Source organism: Carassius gibelio, chromosome B12 (genome assembly GCF_023724105.1).
Source record: "Carassius gibelio isolate Cgi1373 ecotype wild population from Czech Republic chromosome B12, carGib1.2-hapl.c, whole genome shotgun sequence".
Lineage (NCBI taxonomy): Eukaryota > Metazoa > Chordata > Actinopteri > Cypriniformes > Cyprinidae > Carassius > Carassius gibelio.
Window position 1 is genome coordinate 7439470 of NC_068407.1, and position 18303 is coordinate 7457772.

Sequence of the window (18303 nt, forward strand, 5' to 3'; positions counted from 1 at the left end):
TTAAAAATCACGGGGGGATAGCATGGATCAAAAGGTTTTAAACAAACTTCTTGAAGTTCACGCCAGCTCCAATTTTGCAGCATTGACAGCAACAAAAGGTAATACAAATAGCTCAAATCTACATATTTCCTTTTGAGTAACCTACGTATCACTTCAACTTTGCCCTAAATTGATCAAGTCTGACCTCAATCGACAAGACTCAAATCCGCGGAGGCCTTGACGCTTTTGTTCTTTTCATTTCATTGTCTATTATCAGAACAACAGATTACAAAATCCAAAGGTGCTCACGTCTTATCTGTCGTTACAGTCAAATGTCAAAGTTCATCTCGAACACTCTTCCTAAACTGCTGTTATGATGCTGAGGCAAATGAGGTTAGAAAACAGTGTGTCTTCGTAAGATCCTGTTGTGTCATGCTTAACCTAGGTTGCTAATAAGAGGTGTCACATGACTAGCCTAAAGCTGTTCTCTTGCTAACAAGGGTTTTAGGGTCCCAGCGGCCTCCCTGATTGTCACTATAAGCTGAAAAGCAGTAAATGATGGGTTGAATTAGCAAAGTGTTATTGCAAACCATCAAAGCAAAAGATAATCGTGATGAAAACCTGTAGTATTTGAGTGGGAGCAACTTCCAACCAAACTTTTACACCGTATGCAATTCAATGTCACGCTGACCAGCAAAGGTAAATGTCATAGTCCACCGTTTATATGAGCACTGTGTAGTTGCACATTTGCATGCACCTTTCAGCATGCAGGCATTAAAGCACAGACTTGTGAATCTTGTGCAACCCATATTCACTTTAAAGGATTTAGCTGTATGATTCTGTTTATGTTCGGTCATTTGTATTATCAGGGAACAGATAGCAGCAATTGGTTCAAAGGTCCCTCATGTGCTTGTTTTATTGGACCTGAGACCATGCCTTCCTTCTAAGCCTTCTTGTAGCTTTTGCAAACCTGTGCAAGGGCCAGTCTCGCAGAACTTTTTCCTCCTCTTCCATCACCCGACGGACACACTGGACAAAGGTTATCCAGGTACTGGTACTTCTAAAATTCTTTATATGTTTAATTTCATATACATATATAAAACATAACATTAGGCTTTTCACTATGTAGTTAAATGATGATTTTGGTGTGCTGATATAAATGTGCATTTCTTTGTAATGCATGTTTAAAACAAAAACAGCATGATGCAGATCATTTTGTAAATTAAAAACAGGACTAATATGGATGTTATGCATACAAAACGTCCTGTATGGTCTTGTGTACATAGAGGACGTTGCTTTCATAACCCTTTTCTTAACTAGCTTGGTTTCTCAGAGAATGTTTATTAGATTTATCTTATCATTGTGTTTTGATTTGTTCTGGTGTTTTGAACAATGAGATGTTCTGATCAATAAATCAAATGATGCTTAATATATCAACATTGGTGTGAGTCTGTGGGTTATGCTCACTTATATACATAAAATGTATTTCATATATATGTAGTATATATATAAAAGAACATTTCTTTCCATGTTTTAGAAAGGGTAGTGGATGCTCTTGAGGCTGAAAAGGGTTATATAACCTTTGCTAGACTTTGGCCTCCATAAATGCAAGGCTGGCCAGATAATATACCAAATCCAATACAATAGCCATGTGTGCAATACTGGAGATCATGTTGAATCCTGAAGGAACTGCAACAGGTGTTGAAGGATAACACTGGACAATGTTAAGAAAACTTTAAGAAAAATAACTTCCAAAATGTTAACATAAAAAAAAAGTGTGATTGTATTTTTCTTATTTGGACTGTACTGTGCTCTTCAACCTTTGAACACTCTAACCTTCACTCCTCTATAAGGTCATACTGATATTTGTCTTCATCGATACCTTCTAATCAGTGCAGCATCAAAACAGCACTTGTGTGATTACAGAGCCCTTGAACTTCCTGTAAATTCAAAAGTAAATTCAAATCCTGTTTTATGAATTCATTCTTTTATTTTGGATTTTTTTCAATACTGTTTTATTTTTTTATTTTGTATTTTTGCAGCATTAGCAGATCCCGTGCAATATGGAATTCTTGTTTGAGTTCCTGTTTACCCCGCTGTCCGCTTCAGGACTGGTGTTTCTGTTCAGCCTCGCAGCTGTAGCTCTGGTCCATCTCAACAGCAGGCCAAAACCACTGCAGCCCCCCACAGACCTCAACCGACAGACTGTGGGCATAGCAGTGAGTGTGGTCTTTCGTCAGCTCTACACAATGACATTTATTATGTTAAAAATGTATCATTAATCTTTTTAAAACATCTTGTGAGGGATTTAGTCAGAATGAGTTGTAAAAGTAATTAAAGAATTACCATTGTGTGTTTTTTTTAACAAGTTCAGCATTTGAAATGTGCACTAAAACTCAACAGAAAAGCTAAAAACGAATGAATAACTGTTCATGTAAGATACAAAGGTGGCAAAAAAACATTTTAAGGCTACTGATATGACTGGGGTCCTCATATGAATATGCACAATTTTAAACATATTTAATCAAACATGCAATATACAGTGATTTGTGCAATATTATTATCATTTAAAATAACAGTTTTCTATTTCTGTATATTTTAAAAGAAATGTATTCATGTGAAGACAAAGCTGAGTTTTCTGTAGTTGTTACTGCAGCCTTCAATGTCAAATAGTTCTTCAAAAATCATTAAAATATGCTGATTTCTAAAAAAAATTTATATTTTTTTTATCATTAACATTGACAGCAATTGTGTTACTCAGTATTTTTGTGAAAAGCGAATTTTTTTGTGATAATGTAAAAGACTTTACTGTCACTTTTGATTAATTTAATGCCTCCATTCTTAATAAGTGTATAACTGTAATTTCTTTCTAAAGAAAAAACAACTTTTGAATGGTTGTGTTCTGAATCTGTACACTCTCAGAAAAAAAGGTACAAAAGCTTTTACTGGGGCACCTTTTTCAAAAGGTAAACTTTTATTCCTTTTAGCTACTGATATGTACACTTTAGGTACTACTATATTTCTTTAAGGTATCAATATGGACTGTTCAGGTACAAAGCTGTGCCTTTTGAAAAGGTACAGTCCCAGTAACAGCTTTTGTACCTTTTTTTCTGAGAGTGTACAATGTGTGTGTGTGTGTGTGAATCACTCCTTGTGCCTGATTTTATGGTTCTGAATGTCTTTTAGCACAGTGGTTTAATATTACTTCCATTTTTTTATTTTCAGGGAGGTGCTAGAAAAACAGCGCTCTTGAAAGATGACAACTTGATCTCGTACTTATATGACGACGCCAAAACTCTATATGAGGCTTTTCAAAGAGGACTACGTGTTTCAGGTGAGAGGTCATGAGGTCAAAATACAAAACAACAAGGAATATTGACACTCTTTTGACATCAATTAAATTCATATTTTCATGCTAGCATTGTTAACTCACATCTAACCCCAGTTGCATGTGATTAGTCTCTGAGATATTTCATTATTACTGTGCAGGAAATGGACCGTGCTTGGGGTACAGAAAGAAAGGGCAACCTTACCAATGGCTTAAATACAAACAGGTATTTGTACCAACCACAAACATCATTTTTAGCTCAAAAGTGAGGAAAAATGAGGTCTTCATTTCAATGCTTGCTTCTGATTGTCTCAGGTTTTAGACAGAGCTGAATTCTTGGGGTCCGGACTTATCCATCGTGGCCAGAAGCCATCGCAAGAATCATTTATTGGCATCTTCGCCCAAAACCGGCCAGAGGTGACAAAATAAGTCTAAATGTCCATCAAAAATCTGTACTGATATATCATTTTCCCTCTAAACATCCTTCAAACGAGATAGAAATGGCTTAAGATTTTTGATTTTTTTCTTACTCAGTTTAGAAAATGTTTTTATTTTCCTGTTTTAAGCAGAAATACATACAAAACGAAACACAACATTTGTGATTTTTTTACCCAGCAAGACAAGGCTATTTAAATACAATATATCCTGATGCACTAGTGATGCACTGTACATATAATAACCTCTCTTCCTTCTTTTCAGTGGATTATTGGAGAACTGGCCTGCTATACCTATTCCATGGTGGCAGTGCCTCTTTACGACACCTTGGGACCCGAGGCTCTTGTGTTCATCATTAATAGAGGTACTTAGTTAAGCCTGCTTGCTTGCATGCTTCATTAGAGGTGTTGGTCAGAGCAGCTTTAGTGATCACACCTGCTGAACTCTGCTGACTTATAATCCTTCAGAAGATGAGGACTTTATTCTTCTAGTGACATCAGTAACCTTGCTACTTCTACCTCCAGAGTTCAAGCTCCTTTGCTTACCATTGCATAATCCCATAACTCTTTCTATTTTTTTTCTAACTAATGACTGATATTATAATTAAAGGTGAAATGTGTCATTTTTTTATGTGTCCTGTTGCAGTTTAATGTGCAGAGATAACTACTGTAATCGATTCTTTGGATGGGTTTGTGAACATGTCAATTTAATGGCTCAGCCAATGAGATGAGTTTAGGGCGGGGCTATCTGTTTAATGGAAGTGGGGAGTTTTGTGGAAACCTGCTTGAATAGATCCATTTTGTGCCACTGGTTGCAAAGTGTAAATATGATCTTTAATTTAATCATATGATATTGCTGTACTATTGCTACATACGCACCATCATTCAAAAGTTTGGGGTGCGTATGATATTTCAATGTTTTTGAAAGTCACTTATGCACACCAGGGCTGCATTTACTTAATGAAAAGTAGATTAAAAGAAGTAACACTGTGAAATGTTACTGCAGTTTAAAATAAAGATTTTGTTTTAATATATTTTAAAATGTAAATGTCATTTATTCCTGTGATGACAAAGCAGAATTTTCAGCATCATTACTCAGAAATAATTTTACTCTGCTGATTTGATGCCATAAAAACAAAACCCTATAACTTCCCAATTTAATATATTTATTTTAAGCTTATTTTTATGTTTTTAATAGCACATTAATTTTGTGTTACATATCATCGGGCCGTTTTAAATATTATATTTATCTCCACAGCAAAAATATCCACAGTGATATGTGATAAGCAGGATAAGGCAGAAAAGCTGCTGGATAACTGTGAGAAAAACCTCACACCTGTCTTGAAAACCATCATTCTCATGGACCCCTATGATTCTGCATTGACTGATAGAGGCTCTAAGAGTGGTGTGGATGTCCTGTCCATGAAAGATGTAGAGGTATACTGACAGCACTGTCCGATCAATAATAAATAATAAAACAGTAATGCAAAAATATTAAAGGAACTGATGTCTATCAAGTTTCTAGAGCAGAATATAATTTTAAAAACATTTGTGTTTTTTTTTTTTTTAGGCCTTGGGAAAGAACAACTATCAAAAGCCTGTTGTGAGTAATGGGTTAATTATCAATTTAATTCTTTTTAGCAAATAGTTTTCATTGACAAACTTAATGTGATTTGATTTGGTTCCAGCCACCAAAACCAGAAGACCTAAGTATTATTTGCTTTACCAGTGGAACCACTGGTAAGTGTGATTTAATCTAATCTCAAGGCTGCAAAAACACTGCAGGCCACATTTATATCTGTGAAGCCAATGCTGCTCCACCTCCAGTGATATTGTGGTGTGTCCTATGTGTGTGAGCTTTAATTCGGTATTCTCTGCTTCAGGGGATCCGAAGGGAGCCATGCTGACCCATGAAAATGTGGTTGCAGATGCAGCCGGTGTGGTTAAGACTTTTGAGGTACTGTATGTCAGTGTGACGGCTGCATGATTTTTACAAAGTCTCTATGGGAGTCTAGATTTTTAATGTTGGATGCCACAACCCATGTTTCTTCAGAGTGTCTTTGAGCCCATTTCATCTGATGTGTCCATCTCGTTTTTGCCGCTGGCGCACATGTTTGAAAGAGTTGTACAAGTAAGCCTGTCTTTCATATCTGGTGCTCACCATCATCTTTGAAATGGTCTTTCAAATTTTCAGTGTCATGTACTAGTCATCTTTTATAAATCACGTGATGAACACTGAAGTCATGCTTGCTTGTTCTTATTTATGTTTATCAGACAGTGCTGTACAGTGTAGGGGGAAGAGTCGGGTTTTTTCAAGGTGATATCAGACTTCTACCAGACGATATGAAAGCACTGAGGCCAACCGTATTCCCAGTGGTTCCACGTCTCCTGAATCGCATTTATGATAAGGTATGGAACTACACATGCAGTCACTGTTTGAGCCAAAAATGTTTTAAAGATGGGCCTCTATTCATTCAATAAAGAGTGTAAGGTTTTAGACATGATTTAATTATATATATATATATATATATATATATATATATATATATATATATATATATATATATATATATATATAAAACAAGCAATTTTCTGTCCAGACTGAATGTGGAATCTGCAGTCTGTTAGGATTTAGTAGAATTAGTGGAGGAAAATTTTTTGTGACGCATTTTGCAATTACACCAGTAGATGGCGACAGGTGACAAGTAACTTATTATTATATTAATGTAACTTATACTGTTTGTGTAAATACCGTAACTTATCATATCAGGGATGAAACTAGCAGTTTGAATTGTTCATTCGCCTGATTCGTTCAAAAACGATGATTTATTCCAGGATGAGACACCACTACGATGTGTTACTCTAAAGCTCAGTGGTTGATTCTGTTGTGCCTTTTTTTATTATTATACTAACTATTTTGGTTGACGGAGCAGGAACAGTAATTGGGAATATTGTGTCTAAAATGTAAATCATTCAATATTAAGTAGCAAAACCAACCAACCAATCAATAAAATGTTTTGTAGCTGGTCATTTGTCACTTATATTAAAAAGGTTTGATTCATATCCATAGCACAACCATGTGGAATGAGTTACCCGTCTAGAGTTCACTTGAGTAACTTTACAAACAGATTACCAGTAAAATGCTCATTGTTCAATTTCTGCTGTCTTCCAGGTCCAGAGTGAGGCCCGGGCTCCATTGAAGAAATGGCTTCTGAACTTTGCCATTGAGAAGAAATGTGCAGAGGTCAAGCAAGGAATTATCAGGAATGACAGCATATGGGACAAACTCATCTTTCACAAAGTCCAGGTATCCCCAACAGAGCAGATGGCAGGGGTTTTGTATTGAGTGGGGAAGAGTGGTACACCTGTAAGGAATGGTTCTGGAAAGTTTTGAACTGTCTTCCGCAGGAGTCCCTGGGGGGCCGCGTGAGGGTGATGGTGACGGGGGCCGCTCCCATTTCTCAAACTGTGCTCACTTTTCTCCGGGCAAGCCTCGGGTGCCAGGTATGAAAGGAAGAGTATAATAACACCATAAATCGATTGACTATATTGCTCCTGTTTTGGTTTATTAAAGACAATGCAGTGATGCTTTAGTGTGTACTTAATAAACATGGCCACTGTTAAACAGGGTGTATATGTATGTACGTATGTGTATTGATCTGGTGTCACAGTGACCCAGTGCTGACCCCTTTTTCACTGGCCTGCTTCCAGATATTCGAGGGATACGGCCAGACAGAGTGCACCGCGGCCTGCACTTTCACCTTGTCTGGAGACTGGCACACTGGTGGGTTCCTGTAACCCAAAAACATGTTTTTGTCTGTGTGTGAGACAACCCTTAGCACTGACTTTTTTGTATACTGTTGATTTCAGGTCATGTTGGAGTTCCTATTCCATGCAATATTGTCAAACTTGTTGATGTGGAGGAAATGAATTACTTTGCATCCAACGGGGAAGGAGAGGTAATGGAACATAATCTTATAAACCATATACAAAAATGTCATTGAAACTTATGGCTTTTCGGTTTCATATTAGGTTTGTGTCAAAGGGAAGAATGTGTTTCGTGGATATCTCAGTGACCCGGAAAAGACAGCAGAGGCTTTAGACAAAGATGGATGGCTGCACACTGGAGATATTGGCAAATGGCTGCCTGTGAGATCCCTTGGTTTCTCTTTTTTTAATAATGCACCTTAGAAGGAAGGAAATATGACTACTGTGTTGTGATATCAGCAGGCAGCCAAGGACACAAAATCACAAAACTCAAAGCTGAATACAATGATCTTTAGCTCTTTTTTTCCACAAAATACAATAATATACAGTAAACTACGATTCAGAAGCTTGGGTTGGCTTTATAAGAATTTTTTAAAGAAATTAATAATACTGTAGCATTTAGCAAGAATGCATTCAATTGGTCAAAAGTAATGGTAAAGACATTTAAAAGGTTTCAAAATATTTCTAGAAGATTTCATAGTTTCCACAAAAATATTAAGCACCACAGCTGTTTCAACTTTGATAATAATGTTTGTCGAGCATCAGATCAGCATATTATAATGATTTCTGAAGGATCATGTGACACTGAAGACTGGAGTAATGATGCTGAAAATTCAGCATTTCCATCACATGAATAAACAACATTTTTAAATATACAAAAATAGAAAATGGTTTAAATTATAATAACATTTCCCATTATAACAGTATTTTTTTATCAGAATAAATGCAGCCTTAACCAGCGTAAGAGACTTACATGTAAAAAATCAAGGCAAAATCTTATGCTGTTGATTTGATGATGTTCATGGAAGTTATGTTTTGTGTTCAATCTATTAGAGAGGAGTGTTGAAGATCATCGACAGGAAGAAAAACATCTTCAAACTGGCTCAAGGAGAATACATTGCACCAGAAAAGATCGAAAACGTTTACATTCAGAGCGCTCCAGTCGCCCAAGTGTTTGTGCATGGTGACAGTTTACAGGTGAAATTAATATGCATTCCTTGCTATTTTTCTAAAGATAAAAATGCTAGTTTTATATTTTTAAGCTATACTGCATCCTTATATTTCAACTGAATGTGTGCAGTCCACTTTGGTGGCCATAGTCGTGCCAGACCCTGAAGTATTGCCAGGATTTGCAGAAAAACTGGGAGTGAAGGGTTCACTAGAGCAGCTATGTAGAAATCAGGTATCTGTATTTACATAGTTTACTTCTGAAAATGCATTCATGTTAAAAATTTAATCTGAAGGATTTGTTTACTTGTGTGGCATTTACAAAATAGTTACATATTAGGTTTTGCTGGTAATAATCTTCATTATTTTGTAGGAAATAAAGAAAGCAATCATCTCTGACCTAAACAAGCTGGGGCGTGAAGCAGGGCTGAAGTCCTTTGAACAAGTAAGCACTTTAATGATCCGTTAGGCTATTATTAGCATATATTATTGTTGAAGAAGTAGTTCTCCCAAAAAAGAAAAATGGCTGAAAGTAGATCTGATCTCATGCCGTCAGAAAGAGAGTCCAAACAGCTGATAAAAACATCACAATAATCCACAACACAACTCCATTTGAACAATTAATGTCAGGTGAAGCAAAAAACTGAGGTTTTGTAATCCATCAAGACATTTTTCACTTTTAATGAGACATCTCGTCTGAAGGTATAAGCACAGATCAAGTGCTGTTTACAAGTGAAAACAGTCCGAAACCATTTTAAACAAATAAATCGGTGGATTTTGATGCCATTTTGATATATTGTGTGGTTTTCTTTTCACATTTAATATATTAGTTATGTTCTCTTTTCAAGGTAAAAGACCTGTACCTGCATCCCGACTTGTTCACAATAGAAAACGGTCTCCTCACTCCAACACTGAAAGCCAAACGGGCAGATCTCACTAAATTCTTTAAAGTTCAGATTGAGAGTCTTTATGCGAACATGTAGTGCTTTAACAAAAGCTGAGGATATCCTGTGGTGTGACCATGTATTTATGAGTGCTGTTTGTGTTGTGATGTTTATCTATATTTGCTCAAAGACTAAATATTTTATAAGCACTGTATCAATTTTAACTGCATGTATTAATCTGTGCCCAAGAGACTCTTTATTGTCAGTCAAGAAGACATATATGATTTGTCTGGATAGGTTAGTTAGTATAAAACAAATGTATGAACATCTTTACAAATGTAATGAATACCAAAGAATGTTAATTTTTTTTTTTCCCGAAGGAAGAAAATGTGAAAACATTAACATATGTCAATTTCACTACATCAATTAAATAAACAATTGTATTTACATACAGGTGCTTTGTTGAGTAGAAACTAATTTTGTGGTTGCTTTCCATTAAAAAAAAAAAAAAAAAAAGAAGAAGAAAATAAAATTACTATAAAGATCACGATTTGTTTTTTTTGTTTTTTGAAAACTTCAGCAAGGTTGACATCAGTTTTACAAAAATTAAGCCATCGAAAATCAAATACAATTGCTGTTTCCATTATATAAACAATTCAGACAATTTGCATGACAAGGACCTTGTTACAATTGGAAAAAAGACTGCATAATCAGTGTGGGCATAGAAGAACGAGAGAGAGAGAGAGAGAGAGAGAGAGAGAGAGCAAGCAAGAAAGATTCAAGTAAACATCTTAATAACCCCCTTTAGAGAATATACTGCCATATGCCCAAATCCCATTTTAATAAAACCTCTATTCTTTCTCATTTACCAGTTTCTGCGGCATCTGTTCTTTGGAAATGAAATGTTATTAAGTTACGCAAGTGAATAACTTTGGGGTGTCTGTCAGTATCAACACTTAGCGCTGGTGCCATTGAACAACTTTACAAAAGTAAAAGAAAGACATCTCAGCAGGGTTCTGGCCCTAATATTAGCGAGCTGTGAAATATAGAATTCTGTATCATTGTTCTTTCTTTTCTTCACTTGTCGAATTATTCGCCGAGTCATAGTGACATTTCTCAACACATCTGCGTGGAAACCATCCTCTAATTCGAACACCAGCTGCAGCGAGAGATATCATGTTAAACATCAAAATTACGAAACACTTTTAATTGCTGAATTTGATCATATAATATGCTGAGAACTTTACCTTTTGCCTGTTCCTCATTCAACAATTTGTCTCCATATATCCACCATCTGTTGATTAAAAATCAACATATATATAAAAAAAGAGAATATATATATATATATATATATATATATATATATATATATATATATATATATATATATATATATAAATAATACTCTAAACAAAATTATCTTAAAACATTTTTGTTCGAATGTATGTTTTTTATGTTTTATGCTCACCAACGCTCGTTTTTTGTTTGATCAAAAATAGAGTAAACAAAGTAACATTGTGTCATAATTTATGCGTATTTGGTTAACAAGAAATATTTAATATGATCAAAGCTATAAGCGGTTGTGCTGAATAATAGTTTGGTGAAATCCACAATACATTATTATTATTATTTTTTTTACATTATATTATATTCCCCATTGGAAGCTATGGACCATTAAAGTAACTAAAACCAATGGCTCACTTTGTTCCTCTTGTAGCAAAGATGGTCTCCCCCTTTGTGAGTTTGATCCTGGGTTCCTCTGTACAAGGTGTCCTAAAGAAAGTGTTCAGTCCCTTTCCCAAAGGGCAACAAGCACCATTGTAGTCCTCCACCACTCTGTACTCAGCCTGTGAAGCAGACGGTCACATGTGTGTCAGTCCATGCTGTCCTAAATAAATGCTGCCCTCTAGTGTTTAAAAGGGATTCCGGCAATACTCACACTCCGCTGACGTTTATCATGTTTTTGCTTCAGCTGCTCAATCTGAATAAAGAGGAAATAAAACTATCATTACAAACTGAGCTATAGAGCTGAATTGAACTGTAATATATTACCTAAAGGATGATCAGTATGTATCATGTTGAGTACATACGGTTAGTGTATACTGGTTACACTTCTCATGCACAGGCCATGTGATTCCATCTCCTAAGGGGGCACCGGACCAGGTGAACACCTGCTTGAAGTTCTTCCATCTGCTGCCCAAGTTATAGGGGAAGATGAAGTCTTCACCTGTTTGGTAGTACTGGATCCTGTCTTTGGCCTGGGAACACAGAGATAATGCTTTGATGCAATAAAATGCACATGACTTCCTTAATTCAGAGGTGGTCTATTTATGGTCTTATACTTCCATCAGGTTTCATCTAGCCACAAAGACTGAATAAACACACGATTTGAATGTTCATAGTGTACGTGTGCATTTGGAGAGTCAATATTTTTGTGCTGTAAGCTAAACTCGATTTTAAATTGCATTTGGCTATTGTTTTGTAATTGTTACCTTATGAATGTTAAAGCCTAAATTAAAAGATTACATTGAAATATAGATTTATTTTTTAATTCATATGTTAATTTAAGGACAAATCATTTTGATTACATCCCATTACAAACATTTCAAAATTACTTAAGTTCTGGAGGACTACCCTACTGCTCAAAATTTTGTGGTCAGTATTCAGTCATTTCTTTAACAAAAAAAGAAATTACTTAATAAAATTCTTTTATTTAGCAATAGTGCATTAAATTGATCAGAAGTGTACAATTTGTAAACATTAAACAACTTCAAATAATTGGAAATAAATGCTGTTAATCAAATAATGTAAATGCTGTAAATTAAATAATCTTGAAAAAAGTATCACAATTTCACAAAATATTCTCGAAATACATAAATATAATAATAAAATCAAAACACATAAAAATTATAATAATGAATTAAATTGTAATAATATTTCTAAATAATAAATGTGTGTATATTTTGATGACACCAAGCGCTCATAGTTCAGGGAAGTCTTTATAGGCCTACTCCTGAGAGACTGTTTCTGTGTATTGGCTTAGGGGAAGTATATTGGATTAGGTCACCTCATTTAAAAGATAAGGATACTGGAAAACAAGCTTACTTTCTCCTCGATCCATGCTTCTATTGAGGTTTTGTTTCGAAGAATCACTTTCATCTAAAATAAAAGATGAATTTCTGATCAACATTCACTGTGGGGAATATAGGAAACATCCTTACAAGCAAACTACGGATTAAACAGACCTTATTTAATTTGATATGAAAGAAAATAAGTAGTGCTGCCAAACGGTTAATCATGATTAATCGCATCCATATAAAAAAATGCGATTACCGTATTTTTCGGACTATAAGTCACACCTGAGTATAAGTCGCATCAGTCCAAAAATACGCCATGATGAGGAAAAAACATATATAAGTTGCACTGGACTATAAGTCGCATTTTTTTAGAACCAAGAACCAAGAGAAAACATTACCGCCTACAGCCGCAAGAGGGCGCTCTATGCTGCTCAGTGTAGATTACAGGAGCACTGAGCAGCATAGAGCGCCCTCTCGTGGCTGTGAGACGGTAATGTTTTCTCTCGGTTCATTTCTCTTGGTTCATGTCAAATTAATTTTGATAAATAAGTCGCACCTGACTTTAAGTCGCAGGACCAGCCAAAATATGAAAAAAAAAAAGTGATTTATAGTCCGGAAAATACGGCACATAATATATGTGTGTGTACTGTGTGTATTGATTTTGTATATATAAATACACACGCACATGTTTGTATATATTTAAGAAAAATGTTATGTTTATATTTTACACATATATATTACGTAAACAAAAACTTATTTTGGATGCGATTAATCATTTAACACTAAAAATAAGTAAGCGTGAGACACCATGTCCTACCTGAATAAAAAACAACATCCCAACAGCAATAGTGGTACCCAGTGCCAGTCCCAGTGCAAAGAGAGTCGCAGCAAATGCTGCGATGCTGAAAGGCATGATGGGATGGTGGATGTGCCGAGCAGCGCTCATGTCAATCTTTACAGTGCTCCAACCAAATGAGATCTAAAGCCAAGAAAATGGACAGCACATTATCACGCCAACCATGAGTAAGAAAACTCAGCTCAAGCATTATTTAATCATAAAATGTATGAACATTTTAATAGCAAGCACATAGAGGTAATATTTAACATTACATGTAAATTATGCGTCAATGCTACAGCTGTTGCATGCTATTAGAATAAAAGTGTGAGACAACTTACGCGATCATAAAGTTGAGTGTACATGGTCATGATAAATATTAGAGCAGCATGTGTGCAGCCCAGTGGAGCAAGCAGAAGGAAGCTGGTGAAGTACGCATGGTTCAAGTGACCACAGCAGTTGTTGATCCAGGGACAATGATGATCCATCTTCATCACACACCTGAGGGAAGAAACCAGTTTTATATTCATTATTCGTTTTGGACATATAAAGCACAAAGTGGTTTAATAATAAATTAATCCTTAAAGGGATTTAATTCAAATAAACAGTCATCAATTACTCATGTTGTTTCAAACGTGTATAACAATTTTCGAGAATGATGGGGACTTTTAAATTAAATGAAATGTATGCATTTAGCAGGGTTTATCCAAAGCAACTTACAGTGCATTCAGGCTAACATCTTTTACCTAACATGTGTTCCCTGGGAATGGAACCCACAACCTTTTGCACTGCTGATGCAATGCTCTACCACTGAGCCACAGGAACATGTTTATTGTATGGAGCATAACAATTTTTTTTCCAAGAAGACAGTCATGCAGGTTTGAAACAAAATGAACAAAATGGTAGTTTTTGGATAGACTATCCCTTTAAAGCTGAAGTTCCCATCATCAAAATGAAGACTGACAATAATAATTTGTTTTCAGACAGGCTTCTCAAATATGCCAACTATCTGCCTTCGCAGACCAACTAATAGTCCTACAAATGACTTATAATTGTCGAAGCAAATTAAAACGGGATAGGAAAATATTTGTTTTTATTGATCTTGTATCGACACACTTCAGCTTTAAAATGCATCATTATTAATAGAAACTAGTCTGTTTTTGAGACAAATCTACCTGTTACATTTGCGACAGTGATGTGACCTTGGGGCTTTATAGCCTTGGCACAATCTACAGAACTGTAAGTACATTATATCTGGTTGATTCTCCTGTTAGAAAACACAGACAACAACATAAGTCATATTAGACATGCTGATTGAAAACAGACAATATCATTCAACATGCTTTCAAATCTTTTTATACTATACTGTTAAAAAGTTTGTGGTCAGTAAGTCATATTCATATTTATTCAGCAAGGATGCATTCAATTGATTAAAAGTTGAAGACAAGACATTTATAGAGTTACAAAATAGTTATATTTCAAATAAATGCTGTTCTTTGGAATAGAATCCTAAAAAAAGCATCACATTTTCCACAAAAATATTAAGGCTGCATAACTTTTTTCAATATTGATAATATTAGGAAATGTTTCTTGACTACCAAATCAGCCAATTTGAATTATTTAGGATCATGTGAACCAGAAGACTGGATTAAAGCGATCTGATAAATCAGCTTTGCTATAACAGGAATAAATTAGATTTTATATGAAAACAGCCCATAACAGACTTACCGGTTTCCACTCCAGAGGAATGTAACCAGGGCCTACAAACATAGCATTAAAGTAGTTGTAAAGAATGAGGACAGTCCAGTTAATGAGCATGATGAAGTTGATGCTGCCTCCTGTGGTGTCCAGTGGCCAGTACCAGATGATGGAGTCCAGGATGGCCATGGAGGAGCACACGCTGATGACCGTCAGAGCGATGATCGGACCCCAGTGGAACAGCCTCTTGACCTCATGGAGGTTCTCAAACACGATTATAGCAGACAGAATATTCATTGTTTCGGTGGATTTCAGTGTCTTTATGGTCCTCAGTGTAACAGATGAAATAGTCAGGCGTGTTGTCTGTGTTTACTGCAGTGACTTAAAGAGGCCAAAGGGCATCTTTTCTGTCTTCTCCGAAACAACCAGCGATCGGCTACGTCACCTGTCACAGGGGCCAGTCGTTTCTTAGAGACTCTGTCAGCCTGTGGCATCCTTCCGTACTTATCCTCTGTCTGATCCCGCTATCCTCGAGCTAAAGCCAAGCCATCCATCTGAAGAGAAGAAAACAAGGAACATGAAAGAGGAAGACAGAATCTTAATGACTCACCTCACACAAAGTGTTAACAGGGCAACCATAATTAAAGTTAAATCACCACAGTTAACTTTTCATCCACAGTTTATTTCTGTACAATCTTATTTACCCATTCATATCTATCTATCTATCTATCTATCTATCTATCTATCTATCTATCTATCTATCTATCTATCTATCTATCTATCTATCTATCTATCTATCTATCTATCTCTTATTTACCCATTCATATCTATCTATCTATAGTATCATCTATCTATCTATCTATCTATCTATCTATCTATCTATCTATCTATCTATCTATCTATCTATCTATCTATCTATCTATCTATCTATCATTTACTCATTCATATCTATTCATCTATCCATTCATATCTATCTATCTATCTATCTATCTATCTATCTATCTATCTATCTATCTATCTATCTATCTATCTATCTATCTATCTATCTATCTATCTATCATTTACTCATTGATATCTATCTGTCTATCTATCCATTCATATGTATCTATCTATCTATCTATCTATCTATCTATCTATCTATCTATCTATCTATCTATCTATCTATCATTTACTCATTCATATCTATTTATCTATCCATTCATATCTATCTATCTATCTATCTATCTATCTATCTATCTATCTATCTATCTATCTATCTATCTATCTATCTATCTATCTATCTATCTATCTATCTATCTATCATTTACTCATTGATATCTATCTGTCTATCTATCCATTCATATGTATCTATCTATCTATCTATCTATCTATCTATCTATCTATCTATCATTTACTCATTCATATCTATCCATCTATCTATCTATCTATCTATCTATCTATCTATCTATCATTTACTCATTCATATCTATTCATCTATCCATTCATATATCTATCTATCTATCTATCTATCTATCTATCTATCTATCTATCTATCTATCTATCTATCTATCTATCTATCTATCATTTACTCATTCATATCTATTCATCTATCCATTCATATCTATCTATCTATCTATCTATCTATCTATCTATCTATCTATCTATCTATCTATCTATCTATCTATCTATCATTTACTCATTGATATCTATCTGTCTATCTATCCATTCATATGTATCTATCTATCTATCTATCTATCTATCTATCTATCTATCTATCTATCTATCTATCTATCTATCATTTACTCATTCATATCTATTTATCTATCCATTCATATCTATCTATCTATCTATCTATCTATCTATCTATCTATCTATCTATCTATCTATCATTTACTCATTGATATCTATCTGTCTATCTATCCATTCATATGTATCTATCTATCTATCTATCTATCTATCTATCTATCTATCTATCTATCATTTACTCATTCATATCTATCCATCTATCTATCTATCTATCTATCTATCATTTACTCATTCATATATATCTGTCTATCTATCCATTCATATGTATCTATCTATCTATCTATCTATCTATTTTATTTACTCATATCTATCTATCTATCATCTATCTATCTATCTTATTTACTCATTCATATGTATCTATATATCTATCTAGGTACTTACTTTGGTATTTCTTTAATCTTCATTATTTTATCACTGCCAAACTTGTCACTGTCACTTAATTATTGTATTCACATGGAATGTGAACAAATTCAAATCTGACATTGTCTATTTTTTTTTTTTTAAAATTTTTTGCTAAAGACTAGGCCAACTGTCTTCACAACAGAAATATTTACTATTTCTATGTCTAAATAAAATGGCCAGTTTGTTGAGTGATGTCATTATAACATAAAGCAGGGCTAAAGAGAAATCAGGATTATTCAGAGAATGCAATGGTTAATGGTTAATGTTACATGTCAATTATTGTGCTTCACGTGTTGCTTTTCTTGTGTTTTCATGGCACACCCAAAATGTTTCTATGCGCCTGTATTACATAATTTAGGTTAAACTTACTTGACCTTATTAGTTTGGGATTGTGGTTAAACAAATAACATATGATTTTTAACATGTCCAGCACCAGAAGAAACTCAGAAACTCTATCAAGTTGTTGTCAGTCTGCGTGAACTGACCGGTTCTCTATTACACAACATCCCATTTGAATGCAATCTGATTGCAGAATCCATTCAGTGTAGCTCTACATTTACATTACACTGAAATACAAAAAGAAAATAGAGGCTAATTGAAGAAATTAGCTTTATCTTTATAAAGACCAATCGATAAGATATCAGGTCTTATCAATGACATATGCTAAAAAGGTCAAGGTTACTAATAGAGACATGTATCAAGTCTTGTATCTTTCATTATGACGGCAGCAACATATATAGCTATGATTACTGAAGAGATAGTTTTAAAAATGAAAATGAATCGTTAACTTACTTCGACATTCCCTTGTGAGACATCAGAGTCCGAGAAAAACTGAAAGTCACCCTTGATATAAAAATCAATGGCCTTAACGCCCGTAATATTGTCAGAAGCGAAATCTTTTTTTTTTCTTAATAACTAAAACATATTTCAACGAGAAAGACGATAC

At 34.7% G+C, this 18303-nt stretch overlaps 2 protein-coding genes across 2 annotated transcripts; one reads left to right on the forward strand and one right to left on the reverse strand.

Moving 5' to 3' along the window:
* The first annotated feature begins 715 nt into the window (after positions 1-715).
* LOC127968879 (long-chain-fatty-acid--CoA ligase 5) lies at positions 716-10107 on the forward strand. Its single transcript, XM_052570266.1, has 21 exons — positions 716-1027; positions 2022-2198; positions 3205-3313; positions 3469-3533; positions 3623-3724; positions 4007-4106; positions 5000-5178; positions 5312-5344; positions 5430-5481; positions 5625-5698; positions 5795-5872; positions 6016-6150; positions 6914-7048; positions 7150-7245; positions 7453-7525; positions 7612-7700; positions 7774-7890; positions 8563-8706; positions 8810-8911; positions 9050-9121; positions 9525-10107. The coding sequence occupies exons 2-21, from the start codon at positions 2043-2045 to the stop codon at positions 9657-9659; spliced, it is 2046 nt and encodes a 681-aa protein (XP_052426226.1). The 5' UTR covers positions 716-1027; positions 2022-2042; the 3' UTR covers positions 9660-10107.
* LOC127968880 (palmitoyltransferase ZDHHC6-like) lies at positions 9794-18299 on the reverse strand. Its single transcript, XM_052570267.1, has 11 exons — positions 18150-18299; positions 15201-15724; positions 14648-14739; positions 13814-13973; positions 13455-13616; positions 12666-12719; positions 11651-11818; positions 11500-11541; positions 11262-11407; positions 10808-10854; positions 9794-10719 (listed from the first exon to the last, which is right to left on the reverse strand). Exons 2-11 carry the CDS (start codon positions 15465-15467, stop codon positions 10619-10621), a joined length of 1239 nt encoding a protein of 412 aa, XP_052426227.1. The 5' UTR covers positions 15468-15724; positions 18150-18299; the 3' UTR covers positions 9794-10618.
* Positions 18300-18303: the final 4 nt, after the last annotated feature.

What these genes read in the sequence shown, in the direction of transcription:
- LOC127968879 (XM_052570266.1), top strand. Translation starts at nt 2,043, where the DNA reads ATGGAATTCTTGTTTGAGTTCCTGTTTACCCCGCTGTCCGCTTCAGGA. An exon ending in AATGGCTTAAATACAAACAG is followed by an intron (nt 3,534 to 3,622) that starts GTATTTGTACCA and finishes TGATTGTCTCAG; the next exon opens with GTTTTAGACAGAGCTGAATT. An exon ending in GTCTGGAGACTGGCACACTG is followed by an intron (nt 7,526 to 7,611) that starts GTGGGTTCCTGT and finishes TGTTGATTTCAG; the next exon opens with GTCATGTTGGAGTTCCTATT.
- LOC127968880 (XM_052570267.1), bottom strand. Translation starts at nt 15,467, where the DNA reads ATGAATATTCTGTCTGCTATAATCGTGTTTGAGAACCTCCATGAGGTC. An exon ending in AAGCATGGATCGAGGAGAAA is followed by an intron (nt 11,819 to 12,665) that starts GTAAGCTTGTTT and finishes CTGTGTTCCCAG; the next exon opens with GCCAAAGACAGGATCCAGTA. An exon ending in ATGATAAACGTCAGCGGAGT is followed by an intron (nt 11,408 to 11,499) that starts GTGAGTATTGCC and finishes TCTGCTTCACAG; the next exon opens with GCTGAGTACAGAGTGGTGGA.